Source organism: Neoarius graeffei, chromosome 10 (assembly GCF_027579695.1).
Source record: "Neoarius graeffei isolate fNeoGra1 chromosome 10, fNeoGra1.pri, whole genome shotgun sequence".
Taxonomy (NCBI): domain Eukaryota; kingdom Metazoa; phylum Chordata; class Actinopteri; order Siluriformes; family Ariidae; genus Neoarius; species Neoarius graeffei.
The window spans coordinates 41743649-41763044 of NC_083578.1; the positions used below are offsets into that span (position 1 = coordinate 41743649).

A 19396-nucleotide genomic window follows, 5' to 3' on the forward strand; every position below is an offset into this window, starting at 1 on the left:
TGGACTGCAGGCTGGCCAGTTTAGTATCCGGACCCTTCTTCTACGCAGCCATGATGCTGTAATTGATGCAGTATGTGGTTTGGCATTGTCATGTTGGAAAATGCAAGGTCTTCCCTGAAAGAGACATCATCTGGATGGGAGCATATGTTGCTCTAGAACCTGGATATACCTTTCAGCATTGGTGTCTTTCCAGATGTATAAGCTGCCCATGCCCCACGCACTAATGCAACCCCATACCATCAGAGATGCAGGCTTCTGAACTGAGCGCTGATAACAACTTGGGTCATCCTTCTCCTCTTTAGTCCGAATGACACGGCGTCCCTGATTTCCATAAAGAACTTCAAATTTTGATTCGTCTGACCACAGAACAGTTTTCCACTTTGCCAGTCCATTTTAAATGAGCCTTGGCCCAGAGAAGACGTCTGCGCTTCTGGATCGTGTTTAGATACGGCTTCTTCTTTGAACTATAGAGTTTTAGCTGGCAACGGCGGATGGCGCGGTGAATTGTGTTCACAGATAATGTTCTCTGGAAATATTCCTGAACCCATTTTGTGATTTCCAATACAGAAGCATGCTTATATGTGATGCAGTGCCATCTAAGGGCCTGGAGATCACGGGCACCCAGTATGGTTTTCCGGCCTTGACCCTTACGCACTGAGATTCTTCCAGATTCTCTGAATCTTTTGATGATATTATGCACTGTAGATGATGATATGTTCAAACTCTTTGCAATTTTACACTGTCGAACTCCTTCCTGATATTGCTCCACTATTTGTTGGCGCAGAATTAGGGGGATTGGTGATCCTCTTCCCATCTTTACTTCTGAGAGCCGTTGCCACTCCAAGATGCTCTTTTTATACCCAGCCATGTTAATGACCTATTGCCAATTGACATTGAGTTGCAATTTGGTCATCCAGCTGTTCCTTTTTTGTACCTTTAACTTTTCCAGCCTCTTATTGCCCGTGTCCCAACTTTTTTGAGATGTGTTGCTGTCATGAAATTTCAAATGAGCCAATATTTGGCATGAAATTTCAAAATGTCTCACTTTTGACATTTGATATGTTGTCTATGTTCTATTGTGAATACAATATCAGTTTTTGAGATTTGTAAATTATTGCATTCCGTTTTTTTTTTTACAATTTGTACTTTGTCCCAACTTTTTTGGAATCGGGGTTGTAAATGGCTCAGGCTTCATAGAAGAAAAAAAACCAATTTGAACAGAATCTCACAGTATGATGCTGAAGCTGCCTAAACAATGTAAAATAAAATACCATTTTGGCAAAAATGTTGGCATCCATTAATTTCTTGTATTAAGTAAAAAAAATAATGTAACGTGCACACAGTCCTTCACTGTAAGCATAACACACTTTCAGTAACAGAATTTAAGCCTACATAAACACTGACTTGCACATCATGCAATGTTGCTAGATACTGCTGATGTTTTCCAGCCCAAAATATGTTCAAAACCTGCCAAAATGCACTCAAAACCGCCCAATTAGGCGGGAAACCGCCCAATCTGGCAACACTGCGCACGTGCTGCTTCTCTTGAACATCTCAAGAGGACGCCAACGATTGGTCAAATTTGCGGGAAAGTTGCGGTGATTGGATATAATTGCAACACCGCCCTGAATTTGCGGGGATTGGTTGAATTTGTGTTGAAGTTGCAAATCGCACATTGTGAAATCCTGGAGGGTCTGATTAGGGCTTATACTATCGATACTGATTATGTTTAAATGCTGTACAGGTACTCTTTCAGTCCTGTAAGTTGTGAGGTGAGGCCTCCATGGATCTGAGTTGTTTCTCTCACCCATCTCACAGACAATTGGATTGAAATCTGGAGAATTTGGAGGCCATGCCAACACCTTGAAATCTTTATCATGGTCCTCAAACCATTCCTGCACAATTTTTGTAGTGTGGCAGGGCATATTTTCCTGATGAAAGAGGCCATTGCCATTAGGGATTACTGTTGACATAAAGGGGTGTACTTGGTCTGCAACAATGTTTAGGTCAGTGGTATGTGTCAAAGTAACATCCACATGAATTCCAGGACCCAAGGTTTCCCAGCAGAATATTGCTTAGGTCATCACACTGCCTCCACCAGTAAGCCTTCTTCCTATCCTGCATCCTGGTGCCATCTCTTCCCCATTTAAGCGATGCACACACTCCACAATGTCCACATGATGTGAAATAAAACATGATTCATCAGACCAGGCCACCTTCTTTCATTGTTCTATGGTCCTGTTCTGGTGCTCACATGCCTATTGTACAGTGCCTTGAAAAAGTATTCATACCCCTTGAACTTTTTCACATTTTTCCACCTTACAACCACGAACTTAAAAGTTTTTTTATTTAGATTTTATGTGATAGACCAACAGAGAGTAGCACATAATTGTGAAGTGAAATGAAAATTATAAATGGTCTTCAAAATTTTAAACAAATAAAAATCTGAAAAATGTGGTGTGCATTTGTATTCAGCCCCCCTGCATCAATACTTTGTAGAGCCACCTTTTGCTGCAATTACAGCTGCAAGTCTTTTGTGGTATGTCTCTACCAGCTTTGCACATCTAGACACTGAAATTTTTGCCCATTCTTCTTTGCAAAATAGCTCAAGCTCAGCCAGACTGGATGGAGAGCGTCTGTGAACAGCAATTTTTAAGTCTTGCCACAGATGCTCAGTGGGATTTAGGTCTGGACTTTGACTGGGCCATTCTAACACATGAATATTCTTTGATCTAAACCATTCCATTGTAGCTCTGGCTGTATGTTTAGGGTCATTGTCTTGCTGGACGGTGAATCTCCTTCTCAGTCTCAAGTCTTTTGCAGCCTCCAACAGGTTTTCTTCCAGGATTGCCCTGTATTTAGCTCCATCCATCTTCCCATCAACTCTGACCAGCTTCCCTGTCCCTGCTGAAGAAAAGCATCCCCATAGCATGACGCTGCCACCACCATGTTTCACAGTGGAGATGGTGTGTGCAGGGTGATGAGCAGTGTTAGTTTTCCGCCACACATAGCGCTTTGCATTTAGGCCAAAAAGTTCAACTTTGGTCTCACCTGACCAAAGCACCTTCTTCCACATGTTTGCTGTCCCCTACATGGCTTCTGGCAAACTGCAAACGGGACTTCTTATGCCTGTCTTTCAACAATGGCTTTCTTCTTGCCACTCTTCCAAAAAGGCCAGATTTGTGGAGTGTACAACTTATAGTTGTCCTGTGCACAGATTCTCCCACCTGAGCTGTGGATTTCTGCAGCTCCTCCGGAGTGATCATGGGCCTCTTGGCTGCTTCTCTGACCAGTGCTCTCCTTGCTCGCTCTGTCAGTTTAGGTGGACGGCCATGTCTTGGTAGGTTTGCAGTTGTGCCATACTTTTTCCATTTTTGAATGATGAATTGAACAGTGCTTCTTGAGATGTTCAGAGCTTGGGATATTTTTTTTAATCTAACCCTGCTTTAAACTTCTCCAGAACTTTATCCCTGACCTGTCTGGTGAGTTCTTTGGTCTTCATGATGCTGTTTGTTCTTCAGTGTTCTCTAACAAACCACTGAGGCCTTCACAGAACAAGTGTATTTATGCTGAGAGTAAATTACACACAGTAGGACTCTATTAACTAATTAGATGACTTCTGAAGGCAATTGATTGCACTGGATTGTATTTAGAGGTATCAGAGTACAGGGGGCTGAATACTAATGCACACCACATTTTTCAGATTTTTATTTGTTTAAAATTTTGAAGACCATTTATCATTTTCGTTTCACTTCACAATTATGTGCTACTCTGTGTTGGTCTATCACATAAAATCTCAATAAAAAACTTTTAAGTTCATGGTTGTAAGGCGGAAAAATGTGAAAAAGTTCAAGGGGTATGAATACTTTTTCAAGGCACTGTAGGTGTTATGGATGGGTGGACAAGTTAGCATGGGCAATTTGACCAGTCTGTGGTTACTCAGCCCCATACACCAAGACCTACTCTTTTGGAGATGCTTTGACCATCATCTAACCATCACAATTTAGCCCTTTTCAAAGTTGCTCAGATCTTTATGCTTGCCCATTTTTTTTCTACTTCCAACATGTCCGCTTCAAGAACTGTGACTGTTTACTTGCTGCCTAATATCTCCCACCCCTTGGCAGGTCTAAAGAGATAATCACTGCTATTAATTTCGCCTGTCAGTGTTTTTAATGTTTTAGTTGATCATTTTGTGTGTGCGCACACTCACTCACTCACACACAAATTTGGGTCCTTCCCCAAACTTTTCCCACAAAGTTGGAGTTACATGATTGTTTAGATTGCCTTTGTCTGCGGCATAAGCATCATGGTCAGATGTCCACATAGAGATCTCCAGATGATAGGGTGAGTGCTTTCTCCCCCCCCCCCCCCCCCAATAACTTGGGAACCCATAACTTTTTCCCTATCTTTCACAAACTTTCAAAACAGTTTCCATCAGGGATCACGAAAGGACTCTATCTAACTGTCATCTTTGTGATTAACTTGGTGCTTCCACCATAATATTGGTTTGTGTTTTTGCCCACAGCAATGCCTTTTGCCTTTTGCACCAGAGAGAGGGAGCCGTGGACAGAGTTTGCAGAGTCTGCTGAAGATGGCTTCACCACTCACTTCTGCCAAGAGGTCTGTTTGTGTTTCAAATATTTCTCAGCCCTAGGTAAAAAGGTTGATGACTGCTGTAGTAAAGTCCAGGGATATATTTCTTCTTTTCTCCTTTTAATTTCTTCTTTTTTCCATTTTGTGCCAACATGCCTCCAATTAATATGAATTAATTATGACATTATCCAACCCACTCATACAAAAAAGTGTTCACATAATTGCAGCACCATCTATATTATGAATATCAATGTTCTGTCACAAGCACATAGTGTTTATGAACAGACTTGCAAATCACATGGTAACATTGTACAGACCTTTTCCCCATACATGATAGCCACTGGGGCGGCACGGTGGTGTAGTGGTTAGCGCTGTCGCCTCACAGCAAGAAGGTCCGGGTTCGAGCCCCGTGGCCGGCGAGGGCCTTTCTGTGCAGAGTTTGCATGTTCTCCCCGTGTCCGCGTGGGTTTCCTCCGGGTGCTCCGGTTTCCCCCACAGTCCAAAGACATGCAGGTTAGGTTAACTGGTGACTCTGAATTGACCGTAGGTGTGAATGTGAGTGTGAATGGTTGTCTGTGTCTATGTGTCAGCCCTGTGATGACCTGGCGACTTGTCCAGGGTGTACCCCGCCTTTCGCCCGTAGTCAGCTGGGATAGGCTCCAGCTTGCCTGCGACCCTGTAGAACAGGATAAAGCGGCTAGAGATAATGAGATGAGATGATAGCCACTTATTTATCTATTGAGGTATTTCACCCACGTGACCAAGTCACGTGATGCAGCCATTTTGGACGGCAGGCTTAAGTCCTTCAGTGCAAGGCAGTATGAGATGGTGGAGACCTTTGCACATTTTAACAAGAAAGTAAGCTGTGATTCGTGTTAAATTGTCTTTTATCACAAACACTACCCAGCCTTGGTATGGAGCCAAGGTTGTCGACAGAAGTCAACAGTTTGATGAAGGATGACCCCAGCAGTTTGAAACGGTACAAGGTAGGCTATGTTCACAACACTGTCTTGTTACTCGGGGGATCCGAGATCCCCTGAAACAGACATGAGATCCTTTGAAAACATGATTTGGGAAATGTTGGGGGGGTCTCTAAAATATTGGCAAAATGATGTTTATTGACATAGCAATCGTGTGTAACGGGAAGCATTTGCATATCTGAAGTGTTGTGTTTACATGAAAACGACTGCTGCTGCCAGGTTGGTTGTTGAGTAGCCTGACTGTTTTTTTTTTTTTTTTTTTCTTTTTCTTGTGTGTGGTATCATTGTTGACACGAGGTTGTTTTTTTGAACATGCCAATGCGGACACAATTTCCCCTGATGAGTTATGACTTCAGACGCGATGCGTGTGTGGAGTCCGCGTGATATGTGCGTAAGATAGGCTTCTCATGTGTTTGGAGATCCGCGCTCTTTTTTTTTTTTTCTCTTTCTTTCTTTTTACTTAATTTCCCTGTTTATTTCTGTGTCCCGTTTCTTTCTAGCCTCTGTTATTGCGTTTTATGTCTGATGTCTGCTACATGCAACCCTAGACAAATTAACACTGCCTTGTTTCACTGCTCAGATGGGTTAACAAACACTGACCCATTTACTTTTTGCTATATATTTTATCAAAATTGCGTTAACTGATAAACTAACCTGAAATGAAATAATCACTGCAAAGTCTGGAGTACTCTGTTGGCTCCCAATCCTGTCTTTTCACAGCTGTAATCCCTCTTGTCTGGGTCAGTAGTAAACCGGTAGTGATGTGTCGGTCGCGAACGATCCGGTTCAAAGAGCCGGCTCTTTGAAGTGAACGACGGGAGCCGGCTCTTCGGTGGGAGCCGAGTTGGGGAGCCGAATTATTTTTTTGTCCTTAGGTGCCTCAGAGAGAGAGAGAGACTTTCACAAAAAAAGTTGCTGTCTGATTGCGTCTTTGTGTTGTCTATTACCATTCAAAGGAAAAAAAGTAGCATGGTGTACGCCTACTTTTTTTGGTTGATGTCATTCACAGCTGCGAAAATACGAAAATTGGTGTAATGCTTAAAGCTGTGGAGCGCAGGGGAGAGGAGTCTGTGAGGCACCTGAGGAGGGGAAAATCAGCTGTGTATTTTATATTGGTAATATAACACAGTTTTGCATTATGTTTGTGAGAAAATAATTTATTAATTGGTAAGTTTTATTTCTATAGCTAGAACATTTGTTACACTGCTATACTTTACAAAGCTTTACAATGGCTACAAAAACTAAAAAATAAAATGGAAAACATCCTATTGATAAAATATAAATAATGTAATTAATTAACTAGTTAATTGCAGCAATTAAATAAAAAATAAAATCTTGGGAGCCGAAAGAGCTGGCTCCTTATAGTAAGAAGAGCCAAAAGAGCCGAAATTCCCATCACTAGAAACCGGCAAAAGGAGCGTCCTGCACGCTGTCCCTGTCTGTTGTGGCAGCTCACAGCACAACAAGCAAACACCATGGTTATTTATAGAGTGCTTACTGACAAATTAATCTATTCTAGGTGTCTGTAACACGTTTTTTTTCAAGCCGGTTCTCCCTCTCAGTCTGCAGCGTTAGTATGTAGCTTGACGTTCAAAATGGCGGACACCGGGGCGTCACGTGACCCTGTGACGTCAGGTGAAATACCTCAGTACCCTTTTGCAGTTCTTTTACTGAGGGTTTTTTTTGTTTTTGTTTGTTTTTCTTTTTGAGAAGGTCCCTGTACTTTTGCATTCATTCATTATTCTACTGTTCAGCAGAAACAAAAAAAATCAAAAACTAGTAATTTAAAAAAAGTCCATAATCAATGTGTTAATGAGTAATTGTTCCTTTTTGAAAATGTTTGGAAATGTAAGTTCAATATTATCTCTTCTCTTTTTTTATTTATGTCCTGAAATAATAAAATAAAAAATTAACTGTAATAATGAAAAATATTGATTTAGGAGTGATTTAGGAGAACTTGCCTCCTTCATCAATCTTTTTCTATTATGAATTTCCTGTTAGGTAAGAACACAATTTATGAGTGGTCCAGACCTGTTGTAAGAGTTATGTGCAATTAGTCTGCTGTTTCTCACTCATGGATTGTATATTTCATTACTTTGAATCAATTTTGAGTTTGAAAATCTTATGTCCAGCCATCCATTATCTGTAGCCACTTATCCTGTACAGGGTCGCAGTCAAGCTGGAGCCTATCCCAGCTGACTATGGGCGAGAGGCGGGGCACACCTTGGACAAGTCATCGCAGGGCTGGCACATAGAGACAGACAACAATTCACATTCACATCTGCGGTCAATTTAGAGCCACCAGTTAGTCTAACCTGTATGTCTTTGGACCGTGGGGGAAACCGGAGCACCCGGAGGAAACCCACACAGACACGGGGAGAACATGCAAACTCCACACAGAAAGGCCCTTGTTTGTTGGCTGCTGGACTCGAACCCAGGACCTTCTTGCTGTGAGGCAACAGTGCTAACCACTACACCACCATGCTGCCTCAAATTAAAATATAATTCTAAATTTATTCATATAGCCTAACGATAACATCATTAATTTAAAATGCCTATTGATGCTGTTGTGTAACAGTACAATATCACTATGAACATTTCAAACTACAAAACTATTTAAATTATGCAGTAATTTAAGTTTAATTGGGTCTCAAAAAGCAGGACTTCAATCTGCAAACTCAGTTATTTTTAGTCTTTTGACTCTATTTTCATGAATGAACGCTTTGATATATGGGTCAGAACATATAGCCTAATATGATATTCTTGGGCCGTTAATTATCCTAATTTACAATTCTGATAAATGTACGTTGAATCACGCACAGGTAGAATTCATCATGTTTATGCAGAATCATTTACACAGTTATCTGAAGTAAGATGCATTTGCTGAATCTGACGTGGCACAATCGTATGAGCCCAGCATCCAAAAAAGTAAGAGCAATTTAAAATGAGAATACAATTTTTTTTTCATGACGCCCAGTGTTCTTTTCTTAATGCTGCCACCATTCAGCATGCATTTGTCTTTAGAGCTTGGGCTTGTATGTTGTTGTGTTCTTTTTTTCTGAGTCTGGTCTGTATACCTTTTCGGTTAGGTTAACATGGGGCAGCCATGGCCTGAAGGTTGGGCTGAAGTGCCCTTGAGCAAGGCACCTAACCCCTAACTGCTCCCCGGGCACTGTAGCATAGCTGCCCACTGCTCTGGATATGCGTGTGTGCTCATTGCTCACTTGTGTGTGCATGTGTGTTTCAGATGGGTTAAATGCAGAAGAGACATTTCACTGGGCTCAAGTCTGTGCTTGATTGTATGTGTGATAAATAAAATGCTTCTTGTCTATTCTTTTTTTTTTCGTATCTAGCTTGGTACTGAGCAAGCTACCAACCTAGAAAGCTCCATGTTTAATTTTTTTTGGAGCCTCTCTTTAAAGCACTGTGCTTGGGAAAGTTAATATTCGTTTATACATAATTTATGAAAAGGCTTTACAGAAAGAGTCCGAAAATATTAAATGTGCAACTTCTGGTTTATACAAAAACAAATTTGGGCTGAGATTTATTTCCTGATTTACCAACTGAGAAAGGGAAAAAAATGAGTATCCAAAAGGTATAGATGAATCTGGGGAAGTACCAGAAGTAAAAAAAAAAATAAAGTTGTAATTGCAACAAAAGTTGGCTCTACAAAGTATTGACTTGGGGGGGGGGGGGATACCTATGCACACTCCATATTTCTGTTTTTTCATCTTAATTATTGCTTGCATCACAATAAAACAACAATTTTCACCTTTGAAGCTGTAGGCATGTTGTGTAAATCAAATGGTGCTAACCCCCAAAAATCCATTCTAATTACAGTGTGTAATGCGACAAAACAGGACAAACACCAAGGGGGATGAATACTTTTGCAAGACACTGTAATCGACCAAGAGCAGCACAAATTAGTGTAGGGTGGCAAAAAGGTACAGAATAACATGACTTGGCCATGACAGCACATTAAGCAGATGTAAAATGCAAAAGAATGCTGAACCAAAAGTCTGGTTTTAATTTACAGTTGCAGAACGGCCAGCTGCTGCTAATTGCACAGGTTATGGTCTGCAACAGCCGACCAAAGCTGTCGTCGCAATCATATTTACCTTTTCTTGTGGAAATGCATCTTTACTTATTATGTGATTGTGAAGAAAACATTGCTCTCCAGTTTTTTATTATTCCTTCCAGTTTCTCATTTCTTCTCCCAGTTTTTGCGATACTGACTTCAACCCAATTTTACCTTGTCCATCTTGTGTCTGAGTAGTGTGCTTGTATGCAGGTAATTGATGGGTGTTTTCTATATGCTTTTTTTTGTTTGCCATTTTTTATCTCAAATATTTCCATAGACAGTGATTGAGGAGAGAGTTTTATGTCCCTTGCAGTAACTTAGGCAAACCCTTTCTGATCTTTTTGTAAGTAGTCTTTTTTCAAGATGGCTGCCGGCATGGATAAACACTTTGTTCCATATTCAGCCCATGGCAGGAACTGCACCCAGTCCCTCTGGTTTTCACCCTGAGAAAACATCCAATTTCTTGGTTGGCCCGTTGCACCTGACCATTTGACTGTGGGTGTTGGACAGAAGTCAAGCTCATAGAAACTCCCAGTTTGTCCATGAACTTTGACCATCGTCCAGACGTGAACTATGAACCACAGTCACTGATGATATCTTCTGAGATACCAGAAGAAATGCATGGATAAAAATGAGTTCAGCTGTTTCATCAGCTGTTTCATCAGCTGTTTGGAAACCTGGTAGAGGGATACGTTTTAACGACTTTGACAAATGATCAGTGATGACCATGATGACTGTATTCCCTTGGGATTTGGGAAGATCTGTGATGAAGTCTATGGCAATATGGGACCAGGGACACTGAGGCATGGGCAGTGGCATAGGTTTGCCTACTGGAAGCACCTAGGGTACTTTAGCCTGTGCACACACTGAACTTGAGAAAATGTACTGGTTGATATGTCAACATGTTGAGCCACCAGTATTTATTTATACTTGGTATAACTTGTTTATTATAGGTATATGCATTGACTTCCAGGATGCCCAGTGGTGGGAGTGGTCTGTGCCCAGGTGATCAGATGGCCTCTGAGGCATGGGGAGATATGGGTATGATTCACAGAGCAGTTAGCAGGGACATGATATGACATGGCTCGAGTGAGTTCATCAATCTCCCATGTCAAGTATTCCATAAAGCATGCTGGGGGGATAATGGGTTCTGGATCCTGGACTGGAACTCTGGATGGGTAGATACAGGATAGAGAGTCAGCTTTTGTGTTCTTAGAGCTAGGCCTGTAGGCTATAGTGAACTGAAAATGTGTGAAGAAGAGGGCCCAGCGGGCTTGATGAGAGTTCAGTCATTTAGCAGTCTTCAGATACTCCAGATTTTTATGATACATGAAATGGTGAATGGATAGTTTGCCCCTCCAGCCAGTGTTTCCACTCCTTGAATGCTAGCTTGACAGCCAAAAGCTCCTGGTTATCAATGTCATAGTTCTGTTCTTTAGGGGTAAGTTCCTTGGAGAAGAAAGCTACAGCGTGCAACTTGGGCTTCTCGCTGAAATGCTGAGACAGTACTGCTCCAACTTCAGACTCAGATGTGTTGAATTCCATGACAAAAGACTTGGAGAGATCAGGGCGTTTCAGGGTGGGAGCAGACATGAATGCTGTCTTGAGCAATAAGAAGGCTTTTTCAGCAGCTTAGTTCCATTGAAGTTGTTTTGGCCCCTTTTTGAGCAAGGCAGGAAGTGGGGTTGCAGTGGAGATGAAACCTCTTTATAAATCTCCTGTAGAAGTTAGCAAAACCTAGAAAATGTTGAAGCTCTTTGACTGTAGCAGGAGTGGGCCAAGTGGTGACTGCTGAGACCTTGTTCTTATCCATAGTTACTTCCTCAGTACTGATATCCAAGAAGGATATCTGGGAGACATGGAATGCATACTTTTCTGCTTTGACAAAGAGGTGGTTTTCAAGGAGTTGGGCCAGGCCCTTCTTCATGTGATTCACATGACTTTCTAGGGTAGGATAATAAATTAAAATGTTGACAGTGTAAGCAATGATGAACTTTCTGAACATGTCTCTCAATACGTTATTAATCAAACAATGGAAAACACTTGGCGCACAGGATAGCCCAGATGGCATTATGCAATACTTGTAGTACCAGAGGTGGTACTAAAAGCTGTTGACCACTCATCCCCCTTATGGATGCACAAGAGATTACAAGCACTGCAAAGGTTGAGCTTGGAAAACACTTTAGCTGATCTGAGTTGTTTAAGTGCTGATGGAACTAAAGGCATGGGATAAGGGTATTTTACTGTGGATTGGCTGTCAATAGTCTAGTCAAGTCAAGTTTATTTGTATAGCGCTTTTAACAATAAAAATTGTCGCAAAGCAGCTTTACAGAATTTGACTTAAAACATGAGCTAATTTTGTCCCTAATCTATCCCCAATGAGCAAGCCTGTGGCGACGGTGGCAAGGAAAAACTACCTCAGATGACATGAGGAAGAAACCTCGAGAGGAACCAGACTCAAAAGGGAACCCATCCTCATTTGGGCAACAACAGACAGCATGACTATAACATTAACAGTTTTAACATGAAGACAGTTTCGTTGATGTTGTAACTCTTCATTGATGGAAACTTGAGTGCAAAACTGTTCATGACAACTGCAGTCCTAAAGTTAGCAAGTCAACTGTAGTCCTCAGCCATAAAAGCATTACTGTAAGAGTCCAGAGCATCCTCCAGGTGTAACCCTCAACTGTCCTCATGGGGCCGTCCTCCACAGGAGCGATGCGATAAAACTCCGACCAGACACAGGGCACCAGGATGGATCAAGCAGGTCCGAGGGGCAGAAGAGGCCAGCATCTCAATCCCAGGACCAACATGTAACTCAGAGAGACAGATTGGGGGGGGGGAGAGAAAACACAGGTTGTTAGGTATGCCCTAAAAATGACAAGTATTAAATCTGCATGGTAGGCTCGCAGAGACGAGAGTCTTGACATCAGGCATAATACACAACAATGGCATGTTAATATGGTTAAAAAATATCATGACCTGCTCTGGCTGGATGCTTGATTGGGTGATGGGAGCACACTCCTCAGCAATGATGGGATGCAGATGGGACCCTTAGGGCTGGCCAAGACAATTCAGTTACATTTCACCGGGTCTGGCACATGCGACAGAATGTCTGACAGCCAATTCCCTGCAGGCTACGATAGCCAGTTGAGGTCTCCACCCTCTCCACCAAAAGATTTCCTGTTGACTCCATGTAACTCAGAGGGACAGATTTTGGGGGGGGGAGAGGGAAAGAAAACACGGGTTGTTAGGTATGCCCAATGTCACCTGAATAAGTAAGAACAGTATACATATTGCACTGAGTACAAGCAGGGACTCCGGCAACTAACTATGACAGCATAACTAAAAGGGGAGAGCCAGAAGGTAACACAGGCATGAGGGAGCCCCGGGACATAAAGCAGCCAGCCACTACACCGTCAACAAACTCGAGTGAGCAAGCGAGTGGGGACTGACAGCATCCATACATCCCAGTTTACCAAAACACTCTATGTCTGAGGACCCTCTAGATCTACACCTTTACCTCATAAACACCATTAGCAAAAGGCTTGACTAAACAGATATGTTTTCAGCCTAGACTTAAATGCTGAGACTGTGTCTGATTCCTGAACATTACTTGGAAGGCTATTCCATAACTGTGGAGCTTTGTAAGAAAAGGCTCTGCCCCCTGATGTAGCCTTCACTATATGAGGTACCAGCAGATAGCCTGCACCTTTTGATCTAAGTAGGCATGGCGGGTCATAGAGGACCAGAAGTTCACTCAGGTACTGTGGTGCGAGACCATTTAGTGCTTTAAAGGTCAATAGTAGTATTTTATAATCAATACGAAATTTGATTGGGAGCCAATGCAGTGTGGATAAGACAGGCGTTATGTGGTCATATTTTCTAGTTCTAGTAAGGATTCTTGCTGCTGTATTTTGAACTAACTGGAGCTTGTTTATGCACTTATTGGAACATCCAGACAGTAAGGTATTACAATAATCCAACCTGGAGGTAACGAAAGCATGGACTAGTTTTTCCGCGTCATGTAATGACATTAAATTTCTTATCTTAGCAATATTTCGGAGATGAAAGAAAGCTATCTGGGTGATGTTATCAATGTGAGTTTCGAATGAAAGACTGGGGTCAATAATCACTCTGAGGTCTTTTACTGCTGCACGTGAAGAAACAGAAAGGCCATCCAGAGTCACTGTGTAATCAGAAAATTTACTTCTAGCTGTATGTGGTCCTAGTACAAGTACTTCAGTCTTGTCAGAGTTAAGTAGAAGGAAATTAATAAGCACCCAGTGTCTAATGTCCTTTACACATTCCTCAATTCTGTTAAGCTGGTGTCTCTCATCAGGTTTTGCAGAAACATACAACTGTGTGTCATCAGCATAACAGTGGAAACTAATACAATATTTATGAATAATATCACCCAGAGGTAACATATACAGAGAAAAAAGCAGTGGACCCAAGACAGAACCTTATGGAACACCAAACTTTACCTCAGTACGTCTAGAAATATCACCATTTATATCAAGATACTGATAACGATCAGTTAGATAAGAGCTGAGCCAGGAGAGGGCCGTTCCCTTAACTCCCACAACATTTTCTAGTCTATCCAGAAGAATGCAATGATCAATGGTATCAAATGCTGCACTAAGGTCAAGCAACACAAGTAGCGAGACACAGCCCTGATCAGACGCCAACAGTAGGTCGTTTACTACTTTAACCAGTGCTGTCTCTGTGCTATGATGAGGTCTAAATCCTGACTGATACATTTCATGGATGTTACTCTTATGTAAATGAGTATAACTGCTGTGCCACAGCTTTTTCAAGGATGTTGGAGATAAAGGGGAGGCTTGATATTGGCCGATAATTGGATAGCTGACAGGGATCAAGGTCAGGTTTTTTAATCAGGGGTTTGATAACTGCTAGTTTAAAGGATTTGGGTACATAGCCAATCGTAAGAGAAGAATTTATTATTTTTAGAAGTGGTTCAATTACTTCAGGTATTATCTGTTTGAATAGACGTGTAGGTAAGGGATCTAGTACGCAAGTTGAGGGTTTTGATGCCGAGATTAATGAAAGCAATTCAGTTTCTTTAAGGGGAGTAAAACATTCTAACTGATGATCTGTACAGTTATATAGTTAACTACAAGGTCACTTTCATTGTCTGACCTTAAATTAGTAGTTTGAATTTTTTGTCGGATATTCTCAATTTTGTCATTAAAAAAATTCATGAAGTCGTTGCTACTACATACTGCAGGTGTGCATGTGTCTATAGTGGACTTATTCCTGGTTAATTTTGCTACAGTATTAAATAGGAATCTAGGATTATTTTGTTATCTTCTATTAGGGAGGAGAGATATGTTCATCTTGCAGCACTAAGAGCTTTTCTATACTTCAGGAAGCTCTCCTTCCACGCTAATTTGAACACTACCAATTTTGTTTGATGCCATTTACGTTCCAATTTTCGAGTGGTCTGTTTTAATGTGTGAGTGTCATCATTATACCAGGGTGCTAATTTTTTGTCTCTGACCATTTTCCTTTTTAGAGGAGCTACATTATCTAAGTTTTGGCGGAATGTTGACTCTAAGCATTCAGTTGCCTGATCAAGTTCTGTCGGGGCTGACAGTGACCCAATCAAAGTTGATAACTCTGGGAGATCATTTATAAAGCTCTGTGCAATAGTTGACGTGAATGTGCGTTTAATACAGTAATGTGGTGAGGTGCACATAATTACTCAGACATAGTTTGAATGAGATGAGATAATGATCTGAGATAACTTCAGACTGTGGAAGTATGACTATATTGTCTACGTTTAACCTGAATGTTAGTATTAGATCGAGGGTGTGACCACCATTATGGGTCAGTCCTATGACATTCTGATTAATCCCTACTGAATCTAAAATGGACACAAACGCTGTTTTCAAAGCGTCTTCTGGGTTATCGAAGTGAATATTAAAATCTCCGACAACTAAAGCTTTGTCTAAGGAAATAACCAGATCTGAAATAAAATCTGCAAATTCAGAAAGAAACTCAGAATATGGCCCTGGGGGCCTGTAAATAATAAGCAATGGAATTAAATGGGGAGACTTATTTTTCGAGGCTACATACATTATATGAGTATGAAGAACTTCAAATGTATTAAATGTATAACCAGGTTTTTGTTACACCTAGATAATCATTATAAATAACCGCAACGCCTACTCCTCTGCCAGTTTGACGAGGCTGGTGTACAGTGGTGCTTGAAAGTTTGTGAACCCTTTAGAATTGTCTATATTTCTACATAAATGTGACCTAAAACAACATCAGAATTTCACACAAGTCCTAAAAGTAGATAAAGAAAACCCAGTTAAACAAATGAGACAAAAATATTATACTTGGTCATTTATTTATTGAGGAAAATGATCCAATATTACATATCTGTGAGTGGCAAAAGTATGTGAACCTTTGCTTTCAGTATCTGGTGTGACCCCCTTGTGCAGCAATAACTGCAACTAAACATTTCCGGTAACTGTCGATTAGTCCTGCACACTGGCCTGGAGGAATTTTAGCCCATTCCTCTGTACAGAACAGCTTCAACTCTGGGATGTTGGTGGGTTTCCTCACATGAACTGCTCACTTCAGGTCCTTCCACAACATTTCGATTGGATTAAGGTCAGGACTTTGACTTGGCCATTCCAAAACATTAACTTTATTCTTCTTTAACCATTCTTTGGTAGAACGACTTGTGTGCTTTGGGTCGTTGTCTTGCTGCATGACACACCTCCTCTTGAGATTCAGTTCATGGACCGATGTCCTGACATTTTCCTTTAGAATTCGCTGGTATAATTCAGAATTCATTGTTCCATCAATGATGGCAAGCCGTCCTGGCCCAGATGCAGCAAAACAGGCCCAAACCATGATACTACCACCACCATCTTTCACAGATGGGATAAGGTTCTTATGCTGGAATGCAGTGTTTTCCTTTCTCCAAACATAACGCTTCTCATTTAAACCAAAAAGTTCTATTTTGGTCTCATCCATCCACAAAACATTTTTCCAATAGCCTTCTTGCTTGTCCACATGATCTTTAGCAAATTGCAGATGAGCAGCAATGTTCTTGATGGAGAGCAGTGGCTTTCTCCTTGCAACCCTGCCATGCACACCATTGTTGTTCAGTGTTCTCCTGATGGTGGATTCATGAACATTAACATTAGCCAATGTGAGGGAGGCCTTCGGTTGCTTAGAAGTTACCCTGGGGTCCTTTGTGACCTCACCGACTATTACACGCCTTGCTCTTGGAGTGATCTTTGTTGGTCGACCACTCCTGGGGAGGGTAACAATGGTCTTGAATTTCCTCCCTTTGTACACAATCTGTCTGACTGTGGATTGGTGGAGTCCAAACTCTTTAGAGATGGTTTTGTAACCTTTTCTAGCCTGATGAGCATCAACGCTTTTTCTGAGGTCCTCAGAAATCTCCTTTGTTCGTGCCATGATACACTTCCACAAACGTGTTGTGAAGATCAGACTTTCATAGATCCCTGTTCTTTAAAAAAAACAGGGTGCCCACTCACACCTGATTGTCATCCCACTGATTGAAAACACCTGACTCTAATTTCACCTTCAAATTAACTGCTAATCCTAGAGGTTCACATACTTTTGCCACTCACACATATGTCATATTGACTCATTTTCCTCAATAAATAAACGACCGAGCATAATATTTTTGTCTCATTTGTTTAACTGGGTTCTCTTTATCTACTTTTAGAACTTGTGTGAAAATCTGATGATGTTTTAGGTCATATTTATGCAGAAATATAGATAATTCTAAAGGGTTCACAAACTTTCAAGCACCACTGTATATAACCTGTATCCAGGAGGACTCGCTTCACTTAATGTTATATATTCATTTGGCTTAATCCATGTTTCAGTTAAACAAAGTACATTAAACTCCTGATCAGTAATGAGTTCATTAACCATTAGCGCTTTAGATGTAAGAGATCTAATATTTAATAGCCCCACCTTTAGATCAAAGGTGCTAGCAGCAGCTGTACAGTCAGTATGATCTAATTTTATATTGATTAGGTTACTGGAGCAAACTCTCTGAAAATTTCTACCTTTTGTTGAGCTCGGGGAACAGACACAGTGTCGATGTAGTGGACCCTGAGTGATGACTCTGTGCAGCTAGCAGACAGGTGGTTTAGCCTGTTCGTCTGCTCCCTGGCCATGGCTCTGGATTGTCAGGAATTAACTAGGCCTGTTCTGAGACTATGACCTATGCTGCAGGAAATGAGAGCAGCACCTTCCCGAGTGGGATGGATACCGTCTTGCCCTAACAGGCCAGCAGTGCCCTCAAAATTAGCCCAATTATCTATAAAGCCCACACTGTTTTCAGAGCACCACCTGGACAGCCAGCAGTTCAGCGACCATAACCTGCTGTAAGCTACATCATCACACCGCATTGGGATGGGGCCAGGGCATACTACAGCATTGGACATCGCCTTCGCTAATTTAAACACCTCTACAACGCTTCTCTTAGTAACGTCAGACTGATGAAGGCGTATATCATTAGCTCCTGCATGGATAACTATCTTTGAGAACCTGTGCTTGCCTTGGACCCTAAGATTACCTGCTATGTCCGGCACCCTGGCTCCCGGTATACACCTGACTAAAGCTGCTGGTGCCCCTAAAGGCTGAGCTAATTTCACGTGCCGTATGATAGAGTCCCCTATAACCAGAGCTCTTTCAGGTTTCTCAGCGGGTGCATCACTAAGGAGAGCAAACCTGTTCGACACGTGATGCAGAGAGGAGTGGTGCTCCCATGGGCGAGCCTCAGCGGTAGCTTTGGCTCTACGCTTATGCCGCCAAGCCGTCACCCATTCGCCCTGCTGTAAGGGCTCTAATGCTGGAGTTGGGGGATTACTAACTCCACCTAGGGCATCCAGACTTTCTCCTACAGAAACTACACTGTTCTCATGCTCACTGACCTTCTCTAAAGCCTGGACACGCGCTTCTAGTCTATCGTCGATGCAAGGCCTCATGCCTCCATTTTTCTTTTCCATGATAAAGAAACCAGCAGAAGCAGGCAACATGGAGCGATGGATGTACCCCTGTTGCAGACTAGGGATGTTAACTGATGACCGTTTGACCGGTAGTTGACCGAATCAACATCAACCGGTTAATTTTTTTTTGGTTGTCGGTTAAAAAAAAAGTCAATCGTTTTGAAGCTGCCGATTTTGGAGCGGAGAACCTGGAATTCTGCATTGTAAACGCTTGGGGCATGCCATGCGGTGTAAGGACGACAGCTGACAAGTCAAACACCCTGTAGCGAGAATAACGTGTGGGTGGAGCACAGAGGACGGCAGGACAGAGATCAGGGTGAACAGAAGGCTTTATTGCCGTACTTTTCAGTCAGACAATTTAAATCAAGCATCAGAGAGACACACACACAGGCGCTGTAGTCTCCTCTGGGGAAGCTCCCCTCCGCTCTCACTCTCCCTCCTTAAATAGGGAGCGGTTTACTGGGGGAAAACACACAGGTTAATTACCCTCAGGTGTAGCGATTCTGCCACTTACCTTCCCCTACTCCGCCCTCCTGTCACAGACCGGTGCTTGACCACGCCCCCACTGCCACATACCCCTACCGCCCGACTCAGGCCGGGCGCCCGTCCGGCCCGCAGCCGACCCCCCCCCCCCCCCCCCCCCCCCCCCCCGACGGGAGAGGAAGTCCGCCACGAACATCTGCGCCCCCAGCCTCTGGACCACCTTGAAG

General features: G+C 42.2%; 1 protein-coding gene across 1 annotated transcript in view; it reads left to right on the top strand.

Moving 5' to 3' along the window:
* upb1 (ureidopropionase, beta) overlaps nucleotides 1–19396 on the top strand; it is a 435926-nt gene that overhangs the window by 49577 nt on the left and 366953 nt on the right. Inside the window, exon 4 of the mRNA XM_060930788.1 lies at nucleotides 4526–4620. Within this exon, the coding sequence (XP_060786771.1) occupies nucleotides 4526–4620 (95 nt within the window). The remainder of the gene's footprint in view (nucleotides 1–4525; nucleotides 4621–19396) is intronic.